Below are 16,866 nucleotides of genomic sequence, written 5' to 3'. Positions count from 1 at the left end.
AATGCACTATTTTCACCCTCATGCCACATGTATTTTGTCCATTTGTCCGGTTTATCCTCATGTGTATTGCTGTTAGATGTGAATGTGTTTCAAAGAGCGTTGTGGGGAGCTTGACTGTGCATGACACGAGCAAGTGACATGAGTTAAAGTGTATGATGAAGGGAAAAAGGGAGGAAGAACCTAACAAAGGCTACAGCACTGCGACTATTATAAGCAAAGCATATAAACTGGTCACATAATGTACCATTTATGGCATGAATGCCAAAAATGCAAAATACTTCAGCAAGTTTTCATAGAAGGAGAATCGAACCTACCTATACTCAAACAGACCTTGACTTTTCATTTCAAAGTGTCTTTTCACTAAGGTTTTGGCAACACTTCAGACAGAACTTAACTGTACCTGTAGACGCTGTATTACCTTTTTCAGATACAGAGTTTTCAATGGCATCTAGTTCTTTCCATATTGCAACACATTCACTCACTTTGGCTCACGCTTAATCCATAAATCACCAATGTTATTGTCTGTAACGACCATGTTGCAATGCAGCACATACAGCTGTTTCCTTCATTCTTATTAGTCAAAAATACCTTTCAAACATGGTGATTCACTGTTTTAGAAATTTCCATTCTAACGCTTCTAAGTCTGTTAATCCTTTGTGTATGCCAATCAATTCGGAAGGCCGGGTTTTGATTAATGTGGAGGCTCTTCATGGCAGAATCTTATTGTGTACTTTTGCACATATTTATTTATGTGATGATCCTCTGATGATGCATGTCAAGACTCATAACGAAAACAAGGAATTCCACAGCTATTCTCTGTTTGCCAAGGTTTGAAGTTTGAAGGTTTTGTTGATGGTGATGTACAGTGATGATCGACAGTATAGTGATGTACATCAAGTGAAATCCTTCACCAAGTCTACCAAGAGTCGGTCACTGTGGAGAAGCTTTCTGAGAAACCACTGCATCGTGTATGGATTTACAACGTCTTTATTATTTACAACACGACTTTTCTGGGCTACTTCCTTCCCTTCATCAAGTGAAGGACAGGATATGATCACAAGTATCGCAGGCATTTTGCAACGAGGTTTAAAAGGAATATTTGTATATTCCTTGAGGTGTGTAGATTGAATATCTCTCTAAATAATCACCCTGCTGTCAATAGGAACGAACCATTAAGACAAAAGTCATCAATATCCCCCGCAACTGTATGCCAGTGTTTTGCTGTGCATATGGCAGAGTGGGAGGCTTGTAAGGTTTTACAGTTTTGCTCCTAGAAAGAACACTACCACCAAAGTCAGTCGAGGTCGAAGTTGTTGCCATCTAAACGCCAAAAATATTTTATGCAGATATCCAAACCTAAAAGAAGGCGTCACTATACCACCAGGCCTATCCATATGCCAAGTTTGGTGAAGTAATAGTGAACAGTTTTAAGGTTCTGTTCCAATTTCAATGTCAAACGTCTTGTCATGGAAACAAAGAAAAAAACCCAACCAACCAACCAACCAAACAAAAAATAAGAAACAAATTTCACACACTGGTGTAACACCCGAAAGACACATCTAGGGATCATGGTGAACATAGCGAACATGTGTACCACGTTTGATAAAGCAAACGTTTGGGTGATCTGCTAAGGACATGGAAACCTAAAAAAATTCATGTCCGGGTGTAATCCCCGAAAGGGATCAATCATGCTTGGCATGTGTTCCAAGTTCTACGAAGCTAGCATTTATAGTGTAGGAGATCTGCTCTGAACAAGTTGACATCCCCTTAATCACAGGCTAAGTCATTTCCAAACGGGGAAATATGAAACCATATCTGGATCTAACCCCGAAAACACACATCTTGGGATCATGTTTGACATGTGTAACAAGCTATCACAAATAGTTCAGGAGATCTGCTTCGCAGAAAGTTTACGGAGGTACGGAACTCGTTTCTATATCCCTGGGATTTTCCCTCCCCCGCTGGTTTACACTTGCTATCAAAATTTCGGAGTGGTGTTTCATTCTTCACATCAAAACGCCACCTGCCATATTCGTACTGCATTATATTTTGTATGTGTGTACGTGAGAGGAGAAAGACGTGGCTGGTCAAATAGTAAATGTTTGATAGAGGGAATATTACTCTTGAGAGTTCACGAGAGCGTGAATCTCGGTGTGAGTGGTTGGGTTTCAGTGGTGTTTGGGTAGAGGGGTGTATTCAAATTAAGCAGTCTTGCTGTGGAGGAGGTGAAAATATGTTTTTGTAAGCACTGAGATTTTAGCATTTAATACTCATGTGTTTGCGTTTTCACGTCATGTCAGATTTGTGGACAGATTATCAATGTTTTAAATAGGTATCACTTGTAGCGATAGCCCGAGTCAAACACAGTACTTTTCAGCAGAAACAGTGAAAGTGATAGGTGATTGGTGAATCAGTGAGTGAATTTGTGAATTAATTTTTGAAAGGCTGAATCAGTGGGTGAGTGGGTGTGTGAAAAAAAGTTGGTGAGTCGGTGAGCGAGTGAGTGGGCGGGTAAATCAGTGAGCGAAGAAGGGTGCGAATAGGTAAGTCGGTGAGTGATGGATGGGTGAGTGAATGAGTGAGTGAGTGAGTGGGTGTTGAGTAAATGGGTGGGTGAGTGAGTGAATAGGTGGATGAGGTAGTGGATGAATCCGTTGGTGCGTGAGTAGTTGAATGGTGAGTGAGTGGGTGAATGAGTGAACCAGTAAGTCAGTGGTTGAATGAGTGGGTGATCACCAGAGATGGGCTTCACACATTGTACCCATATGGGCGTTGATGGAGGACATATTCACAAAAAAACCATATATTATTCACAGGGCAATATTGTAGCACAACGTAAGGTTCACCCGGAAATGTTTATAAGGAAATATTGTCCAGCGAAACTACATTATGCGACGCATTATATCAGACACTGCATCTGTCTGTTTCTGCTCACAGCAGTGACTATGTTTCTGGGTGCCACTGCGTCCGTAGCTCTATATGGGTTTGGTATGTATCTGTCTTCGAAAACTGAAATATATATTGAATCTCTGATTAAGTTGCTTTTCAGTTTAATCTTTGGCAACGTCTAATGTGTCAACGTATCTAGTGTTATTGAGTTCTGATTCTAATTACCTTTTCGTATACAGCTCTAGTCTCCATGACAACTGGATACCCATACACTGTTACACGTGTTGGTGAAGATGTTACAATGACCATGAACCCAGACAATGTCAGCTTTGTATATTACGTATGGGTGAATGGTTCGGTAGCTGGGAGACTGTTACTGGTCCAGCCCAAGTCACACCGTGTAATGGTATTCAATAACAGTCACACAGGCTGCAGGACCAGGATCAGATACACCGGGGAGGACTCACCATCACAGACCGGACAACTGAGGTTTACCATCTACAATGTTACTGTACAGGACGCTGGTACTTACTACTGTCAGGGAAGCAATGGACAGGAAGTTACTGGATGTAGACAGGTCCTCGTTGTAGTGCGTAAGTACTGAGTGGAGTTAACAGAACGATAGATAAGTAAAAGAATGCGCCTACATTAAAACGTAATTAAGGATACATAAAGACGTGTGTGCGTGCGTGCGTGTGCATGCGTGGGCTTGCAAGCCTACTCACAGATCCGGGTAGAATTGGTTTTCATTACCCCTTGCTTGTCGTAAGAGGCGACTAACGGGATCGGGTAGTCAGGCTCGCTGACTTGGTTGATACATGTCATCGTATCCCAATTGCATAGATGTATGCTCATGATGTTGATCACCGGGTTGTCTGGTCCAGACTCGATTATTTACAGATCGCCGCCATACATATGGAATGTTGTTAAGTGCGGTGTTAAAAGAACAGTCCAACTAACAACTTACTCCCAGTATATCCGAATCCACCTGTCTTATTTATTAATCCCGAGCGCCATTCAGTGTAACATGCTCTATTTGTACAGATGAAGGCGAAGACGAATGTCATGTCCTTTTAAAATGTCCACTATATGATGATATCAGACGTGAGCTAATGGAACGCTGTGATACACTAGACAACTTCTCTGAACGCCAGGAGCGTGCTAGTTTCATACTTTCAGATCCTGTGATATGTCAAATAAACTATCTGTCTGTAACAACATCCAGCATATCTAACGTCATTTTTGCGACGCACCTTGGGATCAATCCAGCCAACCCCCTCTCTCCGGGCAAAAGATTTATTCATTTGACCGGGGGGAAAGTAGTTGTGTAGTACATGTACTTTTAATCAACAAACCGGTTAGGAGTATTAGCGTGTCGCTGGCGCTTATTTAATTGACAATAAAGGCGAATAGTAAATAAATACAAGTGTCAGAGCATTTACTTTATTCAGTTTATTATCAGTCGATTCACAGAGAGGACAACCACACATTTAGTAAAACCATGTTTATTGGCACTGGTGTTAAAGTCTCGGATCATTTGTTACATTATTTCACAGAGAAGCCAACCACACCTACCATCACCGGACCTGCCTCACCTGTATCAGGTGAGAATGTTACCCTCACATGCTCCTCCTCCTCCCGGGTTCTACCCCAGGACCATCACCCACTGACCATGACCTACATCTGGATGAGGGACAGGCCCCTGCTAGAATCTGGTGATGAGTCTCCTACAGGTGGAGATGACCTGATAATAACACACGTCAGCAGAGAGAACCAGGGAGACACCTACAGGTGCCAGGCTGTGGAGGAGGGGCTGGAGTCTGACTGGAGTCACGGACATGTACTGGATGTCCTCTGTGAGTAAGAACGTAGCTTTGTTTACGGTACAGGAACCTCGCATATCTGTGCACCTTAGCATACAACTGACATAGAACCTTTATGTCCCGAATCATTATTGTGATAATACCTTTGTGGTTCGGATGGGACTTAATGACAGCAACATAATAATGTGTCCATTTCTATAGCTCCAAACTCCACACCTACCAAGTTTACTCATAGCGCTAACAAAAAGGCATTACTGCTGTCCGTTGATACAGAACTTGCGGAAGAGAACACAGCCAGAATCTGTGGTGAAGGCTTTCAGCTTCAAAGGCAAGCGGTGTCAGGTGTTATGTCGAATATACACGAACACTTTAAAATTATGGCATGTCATTGTTGCTCACCTAGACATATGTTTTAAATGAGCAAAACCGGGCTCGGACCACTCAGCTCAAATACAAAAGATCAACACAAAACTAACAGTACATAATATGTACTGAATCAGATGATACGGGTTACGAAAGCGCCAATTTATGTTCCTTAGGCATGCAATTCTAGCGTCGCGTCAAATATGCAGATTTCAGGGAATGTAAATGCACGGTGACGGGCAAAGGTGAAAACAAGGTTATGTAAAACATCAGGAAAATACGGAAGACAGGAGACTCAATACCAACCACGGGGATAAAAATTCACGACATTTCAAGCGAACATTGCTGAGAGGTGGGCGTTCACTAAACGAAGAGGGTTTTAACTGGTTACCTTAGAACTGATATTTCAGCGTTGATCGTGTTTCAACATGATGATTTCATAATTATATACTCTTCCAAAAAGTAGGGGAACTGTACTTTCAATGTACGATTGTCGAAATTGGGAGATATATGGGATTGAATCAATGTTGATACAATAATAATGGATGTTTTGAGAATGCATCACCACATGGATTTCATTCAAAGCAAAGTTGTTCGTTCAGTTCTCCCCTTTGTTAGGTGATTGAAGTATGGCATGAAAATTTCAGGTTTACAATTTTCAGTCAGCAGTGTGTGATTTGACCATGTGATTTATCGACCTGCCTGAGTACCCGTAAAGGTCCCGGGGTAGAATAGGCCTTCAGCAACCCATGTTTGCCATAAAAGGCCACTCTGCTTCTCGTAAGACGCGACAAACGGGATCGGGTGGTCAGGCTCGCTGACTTGGTTGACACATGTCATCGGTTCCCATTTGCGCAGATCGATGCTCATGTTATTGATCACTGGATTGTCTGGTCCAGACTCGATTATTTACAGACCACTGCTATATAGCTGGAATATTGCTGAGTGCGGCGTAAAACTCAATCCACTCCCTCACTCATGGGGCTTTTGTCCTCAAAAACGCTTCTTTTTAAAATAGTGACAATATTGGGTTTACAATTAAGAATACGGTAAAATGCATGAAACGTTGACAATATCTGGTACAGGCACTGATCATTAGAGATATAATCGTAAGGGCATCAGATGAGATATACAGGAACGTCAAGATAATACATGAATCGAATTGTCAACGTTGGTCAGGCGGAGCATACCAATGACAATATCGGACGTGTACATACAAAATACAGTTGAATGTAGATTCCAGCTGTTAACAAAATCACAGTTGAGCGGCTATCCAACTCGTACAAACAAAACATTGGACGTTTCCACCGAGCGGGGAAACTCCAGCTCGCGGTCGACCATCCAGTCGGATATACCTGACTGATACGTACACGTATGACTTAGAGGAACAAAAACAGAATGTGCGTAATGTGTCGTTGTTTGCATTTGAATGTAATATTTTCGTGACAACAGTAAGATCTTTGAAACTGGGAGTCTTATATTGGTGAGCCTAGACTCGACAAGGCTAGCAGATGTGGATGTGATCAACACTAAAGAAGAATTGGCATGAGAAAAAAAAATAAAACCTCTAAACCGAAAGTTGATGAAAAATCAATTCAAGTGAAATTGATGTACGGTGGTATTGGTATGATAGAAAAAAATATCAAGTTATCAAATTATTATTTCTGATTATCTCACATGCTTTGCAGATGGACCTGACCAGATACAGTTTCACGGCACAAGGGACAAGCTGGGGGTAGAAGAAGGGAAACCTGTAACAGTGAGATGTTCTGCTGACTGTAACCCTGCCTGCACTGTAACCTGGTGGGACACATCCAGACAGATGGTGATTACAGGACAAAGGGAGGCTGTGTTGTCTACACCAGCTATAGATGTGTCTGTGTCTGGACAGTACACGTGTCACGTCAACAACAGCCATGGGAGTGCATCACGCAACCTGACACTAGAGGTCTTCAGTAAGGCCTCTACAGATTCCGGAAACATGCTTTGTGACAGAATATGTAAAATTCAAGATTATATTTGCATGAGATATGTAATGAAGTTTTTACTCCCTTCAAATGGATGCAATGACTGTAGCACTGGCAACTTGACCATTATTATTGGATCCCGCTATGAAATGGATCGATGGGTGTTGTATCGAGAACGGAACTGGTTGTATTGGTGTTTGAAAGTGTTATTTCAGATGAACATCGGAAGGGTCAACCCAGTTGACATGTCGTGAACCTAATTAAAATCTTCTTAAGAGGGGTGATGTTTCTGGGTTATAAGTGATATAAAACTCCACTCATTTACTCACTCACTCATACCCACCAATTTACCCGCTCACCCCCTCACCCATACCCACCCACTAACCGGGGCGCAGATTATATTTCTAATCCTGGTATAAATTATATCTCTGGTATTTTGTAATCACATCATGTACCTTAAATAAAGCAACATATCTTGGACGTTATTTGTTTCTGAAAAGTAAACAGGATTATACAATGCTAAACTGAATATTGTCCATATTAAATGTTTCAGCACGTGAGGTTAATGAATCTGGTGTCGATTCCATCGTCCCAGTGACTTCTGTCTGCTCCATCCTGATCGTGATCATCACTGTCGTCGTCATGGTTGTTGTTTGTAGAAAACAGAGACGTGGAGGTAAAACGGTGTGATGTGACAGTGAATGACTAGAACTCACAAACACTTTGGTTCTATACCGATCTCACTTAATAGCGTGTTGAGTGGATGCTTGTGCGTGTCCGTGTGTTCAGTGCATCGTCAGTAAGTTATCCCTTTGCATTTTCTTATATGTAGTGAATAACGTATGGCAGTCTGGGAAAACGACGCGCTGGTTAGGAAGGTGGGGATGGGGGATCAGATAGTTACCAATGTAGTACTTTAAACAGTTTTACCCCACAACTCATATACATCTATGCACATATACAATAGCTCTATTTTCACGGCAGAAGCTAATGCCATACTCACGGCTCTTAAATATATTAATAAGCAACCTAAATATAACCATTACACAATATTTTCGGATTCTCTTTCTTGTCTTCAGGCTATTAAAAATTTGTCTTCTCAACATCCACTTGTAATTGAAATCATCGAATTATACAATGATCTTGCTACTGGCCAGTGCCACATCGTCTTTTGTTGGTTACCAAGCCATGTCGGAATCTCTGGTAATACAATGGCCGATTTCGCTGCTAAGGCAGCACTCAACAAATCTGTGACACCACTTCTTATCCCATACTCAGATTATAAAGCTACAATAAGATCTTATATCAGGGATCTGATGCAGAAGAAGTGGGACACTCAAGTAGGCATAAATAATTTGCATGCCATAAAACCGTATATCGGTTACACCTTCTTGGGTTGTCAGTCCAGATTTGAGGAGGTTGTTATGCGACGATGTCGCATTGGCCATACTGGATACACTCACGAATATATACTTCAAGGTGAGGATCCTCCGTTTTGTATCCCTTGTGATGAAGGAATCACGGTCAAGCATATCATGCTTGACTGTATTGATTTTGCCATCACAAGGGATAAATATTTTAATGTCAAAACAATGAAGGATCTTTTTCATGTTAATTTTCATTTAATCATTGAATTCTTAAAGGAAATAGAATTATTACATAAATTTTGAATAATATGTTTTGTAAATAGAAAGCTGATATTTTAACCATGGTGGTAAGAATTGTCAACTGCGATTGTTAGTGGCTGTACCCTCAAAGGGGGTTAAAGTAGCATAAAATTATTGTCCCCCTGAGAGGAATACGTAAGTCCCAAAACTTTCAAAGTGAAATCTAAACTGACCAATTTTTTAATCGTAGTATTTTTGTCATTTTAAATTTCGGCTACATTTTCCTACAATCACCAACGGCTGAGGGGATGGTGTAAATCCAGCTAGGGCCCATGCAGGTAGCAAAAGTAATGTAAGTCCCCATGGTCCCTAGTATGGTGATCTATCTTCAGTTGTTGGCGATCTACAGCCCGTATTTTATATTGTATTGTCCAAATAGTGGTATTCGTTTTAACTCTCCACACTAGTTTTAATTGTAACTGTGATATTCTAGTTGTTTTACTGTCCTTTGACGACAGGTGTTTATAATGTATACATATTTCATTTCAATATAGAAATGTTCTCGTCACGATATGGCTGAAATATTGCCGTTGTGACGTTAAATATTAACTCACTCACTCACTATGCACATATAGAAATGTTAAGCAGTACTAATAAGTATTGATTTCATGCCTCTTCTTTGTCTGCAAAACATATAAAGATACTTTGGTATGTAGCCTCTGATGTCTATTTCCACCCATACTCAGTAGAAAGCTAGCTGATAATTATTTCACTTCATACTGACATGTGATACATTTTCAAGGAAATGATGATTTTGTCCTACCTATATTAAGTGATTCTCTCTAGGTGTGATTTGTGACGTGTCTGTGGTGTATCTTGATTAAATGTAAAAGTGTCCTTGATGTCCTTTAAGGAAGAGTTTGAAAGAGGACAGATTGTGAGAGGAGACTGTGAAGTATACTGAACTACTTTAGAAACGCATCACTGGGATAAGACGTTGAATCTCCGTTTTAAACGAAGGAAAGAACTTGTCCCTCTTGACACTGAAATTGTCAATCAGGGTTGAAACACAAGAAAAAACAAAAGTAGTCAGTGCAAAGTTGAATTAACGATAACGATGAAGGGATCAAATTTATTTCCAAACGCGCTCAAAACTTTCACAGAGTCAATGTCAGTAACGGTTATGACCGTCATTTGCATAATCCTGGTGCAAAATTTGAAGACGTTGATCTGGCGCCATGCTGGGAGCAGGAACGACTCTTGTTCTCAGTAATTATCATTTTGATCTGTAACTCGGCTACAGCAGACGTCCACACGTGTCCCGGCATGACTATCAATCTCTCAACAAATCATTAGTAATACGCTTCCCTCAACGCTGCTGAACTCAACAATCACCGTTACGCTGTCCACGTCACTCTGATCCTTGTATACGCATGACTGAGATGGAATCAGGACTCGTCAGTGAATAGAATACTTATGCGCACGCAGCCCTTGCTGACGTAATCGCCATCGTACCGTCTGGAGACTGACGATATCCATTCTTCCATGAATGCTAATATCTGTTCTGGAGGCTGGCTTGAACTTGTATGCGACGATCTCGGGCTAGACACATGGTTGTCAAAGATGTGCCACGTGTTGTGCCAAAGTCAGCAATTTGGTGCAGTTCAAAATTTCGGTGTGATTTCGGTACACAGTTGACTGATCTGACAATGTGTTGTGAAAACGCCACGTTTACGCATTTTCACGGAATTTGCAGGTGAAAAGGTGATTTCCAGCAAATGGTGGGTCACGTGGGCATTTCTTGGTATGCATCAAGTTCATCTGTGAAAGTCAGTTTCTGTTCGTTTTGCATCCTCCATAATGAATGATAATAATATGATACGCGCGTTTCTAAAGTACTTCAGTATGGAACCTTCAAGTTGATGCTTGAAGAGGATATAAATCAACAGTGTGCACAAATTTACATGTTTAATGGACTTCAGTTTCCAAGTTTATGTTTACATTGGCTCCAGGACACTAGTTTTAATCGACATTCATGCTTCAAGACACTGGTGTTACTCAGGTTGCGTTTGTTCTACAAACATGTCGTTGTACAAACATGTTGTTCTATAAACATGTCGTTCTACAAATAGCAAGATATTTATTTCCACTTCAAAGATGTATAGTTATACAGGAAATTCGTTTATCTTCTATTTTTCATCTAACATTGTGCATATGTCATTATTTACACAAAATTATTTGTTTCAGGTAGAGGATGCACATATAATCGGTGAGTAAGGCCAAATGTGTAAACAGCTGACTTAAAATTATGTAGTAGCTGCTATTGTGGAAACACTTAATCAGAAATACAGTGATTTGATTAGCTCTATTTCACTTATCAGTAGCAGTATATGTGAAGCATAAGCCCAAGCAGAATTAATGGCACATCGTTAATGAGCTGTTGGTGTCAAAAAGATTTCGTTCTTTCAGGCAAACGTTAGAAGAGCTTCAAATACTATTAACTTGCTTACCCATTTTGCTAACACATTCATGCATATAACTGTAACAACTATTTTGTCCTTTTGCAAGATTCTTTGTCTGAGGACAGCGGATTGCTTTTTGTAAATATCCTTGATTCCAACCACTTTCTACATTTCCTTCCCCCAGCGTTGTCACTTACACCCGTGACGCAAACACAGACGGAGGCTAAGAGGAGATAGTAGGTCGGTGCTGGACTTCATTCTAGTACGTCACGTCGGTTGATTCAGATGTTAAACAGGTCATTCGAATTATTTAAGGGGTAGTGTTATGTAGAATATCTGAAAAACAGTCCTTAACTTTTTGCAACCAAAACTACAGGTCTATTAACATTTTATAATTCTGACAACTATTAGCACTGATTGACCTTCTACTGAAACTCATACCGTATGATGTACAGTATATCTTAAACTCTTAAACTTCTAAATGGAGAAAAAATGGTAACATCAGTGTGCAAGAAATAAATATATACTTTGAGTATGTATGCATAATTGTTCCCACACACTTTAAACTTTCAGAGAGAGGATGTGCTCGTCATCGGTGAGTATGTTCATCAATCTTCAAGTAAGATGAATAAATATTTCATCACCACATTGGTGTAATTACCCGTGGTAAAGTGGTTTTCATCAACCCATACTTGTCGTAAAAGCTGACGAACGGGATCGACGCTTGTGCTTTTGAACACTGGATTATGTGGTCCAAGACCATTTATTTACAGATCGTCAACATATAGTTGTGATATTGCTGAGTGCGGCGTTAAAACGCAAACCAACCAGACAAAACTATACACGACTAGGAGCGCGATATGAACTGAGAGTGTGTCATAGCTTAATAATTTCCTCTCATTATGCTCATGTTCAATGTTCATTTTCATCAGTGTGGTGCCGTATCACAGGGAAGACGAAAACGATGGGAGCTACCAGGAAATAGAAGGTTGGTGTCTAAAGGTTAACAACTAGCATGATATGTAACGACTGTGAAACTCGAACTGCTGTATAGGGTACTGATATGTCGAGTAAACGTAGCTCGAACTGTCTAGTGTCTGAAGCCTGCAACAGGACTCGTGTCTCAAACCAACCAAGGAGACCAAAACCCCCGATTATTTAGTCTGAAACAGCCATAATAGAATAGCTATAACATTGTAAATAGAGTCGGATATTCTAGATGTGCGAATACTTAGGACATTTCTCAGTGTTCATAAAGCACTACCAGATATTGGTGATAGGCCGTGTTGGGGAAAAGGATCCACTAGTCTGGAGAGCTGTAATGGTCATCCCGGTGAATGATTCTTCCTTATTCATCACCTGCTTACTTTATTGTGTTATAGTTCTTGTAGAGAAAAATACTATTTGGTCAGTTGACATTATTTATGTCATTAAGATAAATAGTGCCTTAACAGGAACTAGAAAATACACCATTTTCACAATTGTACCATTTACCCAACGTACCTGTAGAAATCTTAGACTATAAGCCGGCATCAATTACCTGTGGAAATGACAGAGAAAGTAGCAAAAGTGCCTATGTAACTGATGCACAATTTGCTAAAAAAATGTTGGAAATCTATGATCATAGTTGAAGTGGTTTATAGGACGTGATTTCCGCTGCACACTGCTTGAAAGAAAAATACATGCACCTATGGCCAAGTGCAATATAAGCATAATGTTGTACTTACAGATGTGGTGAATATCTCACTGTGATGGCAGAGAGATTATCCCGTGACTTCAGTTATGTACCTCGTGCTTCCAGCAACGATGTCTTACCCCTACACGATTACGAACGACTCCTGCGGGATCAGTTCCACACTTACAAGTCTCTCCATCCTTCATCTTCCTCAACAGAGGAACACAGTACCAGGTGAAACCTAAACTGATGGTACAGTTCCACATCTACACGTCTCTCCATCCTTCATCTTCTTCAACAGAGGACCACAGTACTAGGTGAAACCTAAACTGATGGTACAGTTCCACATCTGCATGTGTCTCCATCCTTCATACTCCTCGACAGAGGACCACAGTGCCAGGTGAAGTCTAAACTGATGGTACAGTTCCACATCTGCACGTGTCTCCACTTTTCAACAGAGCCTATACATTTCAACATCTCAACAAGCTGACGTTTCACCTGCCAAAACAGAATACTACATTCGCTAATCACCAAACAACAGGAAATGTTTTCCACGATGCCATTTTAACAGAGGATTGTACTGGTATCGATCTTTGACCCTAACTGTAGTATATTAACAACACTGATTTAGCATAAACGTTCTTATTCAATTAATAAAGCCGTAACCTTTTATTTCCGTTTCATGAAACTTATGTTATATTTCATCAACAGCGATAATGTGAAAACACAATTTTTCAATCAATATAGCTTTAACCTGTTTTATCAGGAAGATTTAACTCTTATGCTTTCTCACCGCACCGATGAATACTTTTTTATTCATCCGTTGTAGACATCACTGTTAGATAATTTTAGAAAGTTATTACACATTGTGTAATAACATTGCGTGATGGCGTACGTATGACGTCAAAGTGTTTTATAGTTATGACGTCAAAATGCTCATACCTCGGTCACAATAGCATTAGACCTTGCTTGACTCTCGGAAAGCTTAGTGTCATCACACTCGTTGAATTCCTAGTAAAGAAGTACTTTGCTCGACATTATTTTGCTAATGCTGGGTGAGTAATAAATAAAATACGAAACTGTGTCCCGTGTAACACCATATTTATGAAATTGGTGAATGGTATCGGTATCTAACGAGCGAAAGCGATTTAGATACCAAACCATTCACTCGGTTGATAAATATGGTATTACATGGGACATGGTTTAGGTTTCTCTATATATCAAACACTAGATATATAATAGGATTGCACATGGTAATTTGCACATGAGCTAAGTGGATGGGCTTGTCGGCTAAGGCTCCACAATTTCTTAATTCTATAACTCATCAGATCGGTTTCCGATTGTGATCTTTTGATTGTCAGCACCTCAAATAAAACTCGACATAAATATAATACCCATTTTCAACATATATGCACACGCGGGAGTGGACACACACGCACGCACGCACGGACTAACACCCTCACATAGTTTCTGGTCCATTAACTAGGTAAGGATTACTCATATTAATTATATTGCCTTATCAGTTTCAACATAATTTACAATAAATTCATGGCGATAATTAGAACATTTTTATATCCCCTCGTACTCATATGTTGTGTATGGGTTGGTATGGTCAGACCTCCTACCAAGAGAACTGATTCCCTAACTCTCTCACACTGTACTATGACAGATATTACATAGATTTATACCAATTCCGTTTGAATTATTCTTCAAGATATTTGACACTAAAATTATTCCTATTTTACTGCATGAGTTTGAGGTTTGCTGAGTTAGAGAGCGTAACAAATATACAAACCATTCACATCGACACCAACCTACACAGTATTGGGTATATGTGGCAGAAATCCTTTGTATATTCTTACATTTAAATGTTCCATGAAATATTGATTTAGATTATTATATATACCTACTTTAAGATAGCATATTTGATGCAGGACATGTGGCAAGATTACAATGTTCCCTTGAACCGGACTGTCACTCCCCTCTCTTCTGCAGTTCTAAACCTAGAGGTTATACTTTCTGAAAAGGTACTTTTGGCAGCATACCTCAAGTCATTAATGACATCAATTTGCTTGACTTTATTCATTCTTCTGATATTTGAGTTTCCAGAAGACTGAGTTATGCATCAACTTTTTGCAACTGAATCCCGACAGCATTAGGAAGAAATGAAATCTGGAAATAGTCCATCTTACGATTCTGTTGTGTGAACAACATGTTCACAAAGCAATTAGCGAGTAAAGGACCTAAACATCACATGTAGATTTGTTACAGATACTAGAATGGTCAGGATAATTGTTCAATTAATACTCTACACGTCACCACTGTGGACGTTCACAGAATCTACATTTTCACAAAACAACTTACTGTTAACAGTCTTATATAAACAATTTTTAACATTGATGCAGAATATATGAACCATACGATATAAAGGCTGAACCGTTGCACATCAACCTGAAGTCAGTGTAAAGGGAAACAAACAGTAAAGAGATGTCCATTAGATTAAAGTTAACAAAGAATAAGTAAAGACTTCTCGGACTAAAAGAAAGTAAGGTTATATACTTGACTGAATTTACTAGACTCTCTGATTTGTGACTGTAATCCATGTTCTATTCTCTAATCTAGCTATCACAGATAATCGGGTTTACAAACAAAAAAAACACCAACTTACGATAACGTTGTTTTGACGTGAATTGGAGATTATGTCATATAATTTATACGAAGCATCGATGGCCAGTCGCAAGTATTCCACGAAGGCATATGTGGTAGGGGATTTGGCCCTGGGATATATACATGCAATACAGATAAACGTACAGCGCCTTGGTTCTATTAACTTTAGAGATACTGGGTCCTGATAGTCGTTACCAGAGTGAACTTTGACATGTTTAAGATTGAGAAACATGGTCATTTAGTTTTAATATCTCCAGTTTTCAATAACACATACAATATGCTTATTCCACGATGATATATTAGGAGAAGCAATTAATACCCTGATACGTATACAATGGCACGCACTCGAGAGATTGCCTATCAACTATAGGATTGCCTGTAATTTTCGTAGGCAATTGTCCAAAATGTACGACGCTTTTTTTCCTAAATAGATACATATTTTATTCTAAAGATGCTTGAAATTATGAAATCGGAAAGAGTCACGACACGAACTGAAAGTCTTCCCTCGGAACACATTCGTGACGGTGATATGGACGGCAGCTACAATACTAGGACACGCCATCAGCACACGAACAGTCTTTCAACGACTTGGTATGGCTGGCACGCTCCTTCCGTGCGATGACTTTGATCCCCCGACTACACAGCTAACGCCGACTGCAACTGTACGTCGGTGGCAGCGACGTGATTGGGAGAGAGCGCTGTCTACAGATGAATGTTGGATCAGTCTGTTCAGAAACGGCGGAAGAGTTTTTCGATGTATCGTAGGGTCTTCAAGGGAAGAGATGTCGTGGTATGAGGCGACAGAACAAGTAAAACTGTACTTTTATTGTCTGACCTCTAGACCTCTGTAGTCCCCATCTGTCCTCCTGTGGAATCGCTTTAATTTCGCATTACAGTCAGTGAACTCTTTCCTTCTTCGGGGGAACCTTGCGAGTTAATGTCGTAATGGAATCGGGTGACTCATGCTATTGTTCACTGGATTCCCTGGTCCAGACTCGATTACATACAGAGCTCTGCGATATAACTGCAACATTACCAACCAAAGGTAGGTTTGTGAGTAGTCTGTCATCAACGTTACTTGTCTGTCCATATGAATGTAAACAACCAGTTACTGACTATTAAAGGCCACGACCTCGTAGGCATGTGTTTAAATGCAACGGGAAGTTACCCATTTTTTCCAGGGAAATATTATCCAGCGAAACTAAATATTTCATCTCTTGCAAAAAATTGTTACAGTGCGTGATGTGTCAGTATGAATTTACCACGCTAGTAGCCATGTCTGTGACTCACATTCTCTTTTGGGGCTTACGTGTGTGCGGTATGTACCTGTCAGCTGAAAAAAAAACTATTAAATGAGCTTTACATGACTTTTTATAAGTGACCAGTTTTGTCTAAGAAAATAGTTTTTAGAGA

At 40.0% G+C, this 16,866-nt stretch overlaps 1 protein-coding gene across 2 annotated transcripts; it reads left to right on the top strand.

Annotated features, from left to right (window-relative positions):
* Positions 1-2,916: 2,916 nt before the first annotated feature.
* LOC137277935 (cell adhesion molecule 4-like) lies at positions 2,917-13,466 on the top strand. 2 transcript variants are annotated; one of them, XM_067809948.1, is made up of 10 exons: positions 2,917-2,988; positions 3,129-3,482; positions 4,446-4,745; positions 6,764-7,030; positions 7,596-7,718; positions 10,897-10,918; positions 11,296-11,373; positions 11,685-11,706; positions 12,044-12,099; positions 12,841-13,466. In XM_067809948.1, the coding sequence occupies exons 1-7, from the start codon at positions 2,946-2,948 to the stop codon at positions 11,336-11,338; spliced, it is 1,152 nt and encodes a 383-aa protein (XP_067666049.1). In that variant the 5' UTR covers positions 2,917-2,945; the 3' UTR covers positions 11,339-11,373; positions 11,685-11,706; positions 12,044-12,099; positions 12,841-13,466. The 2 variants fall into 2 exon arrangements, with proteins under 2 accessions (XP_067666049.1, XP_067666058.1); XM_067809957.1 differs by having other exon boundaries at positions 2,920-2,988; positions 11,296-11,351; positions 12,841-13,458.
* The last annotated feature ends 3,400 nt before the right edge of the window (positions 13,467-16,866 follow it).

The sequence above is a fragment of the Haliotis asinina genome, chromosome 1, assembly GCF_037392515.1.
Source record: "Haliotis asinina isolate JCU_RB_2024 chromosome 1, JCU_Hal_asi_v2, whole genome shotgun sequence".
In the NCBI taxonomy this organism is placed as follows: domain Eukaryota; kingdom Metazoa; phylum Mollusca; class Gastropoda; order Lepetellida; family Haliotidae; genus Haliotis; species Haliotis asinina.
Note: the sequence above shows the minus strand (reverse complement) of the source record. Positions and strands in the feature narration are given on the sequence as shown.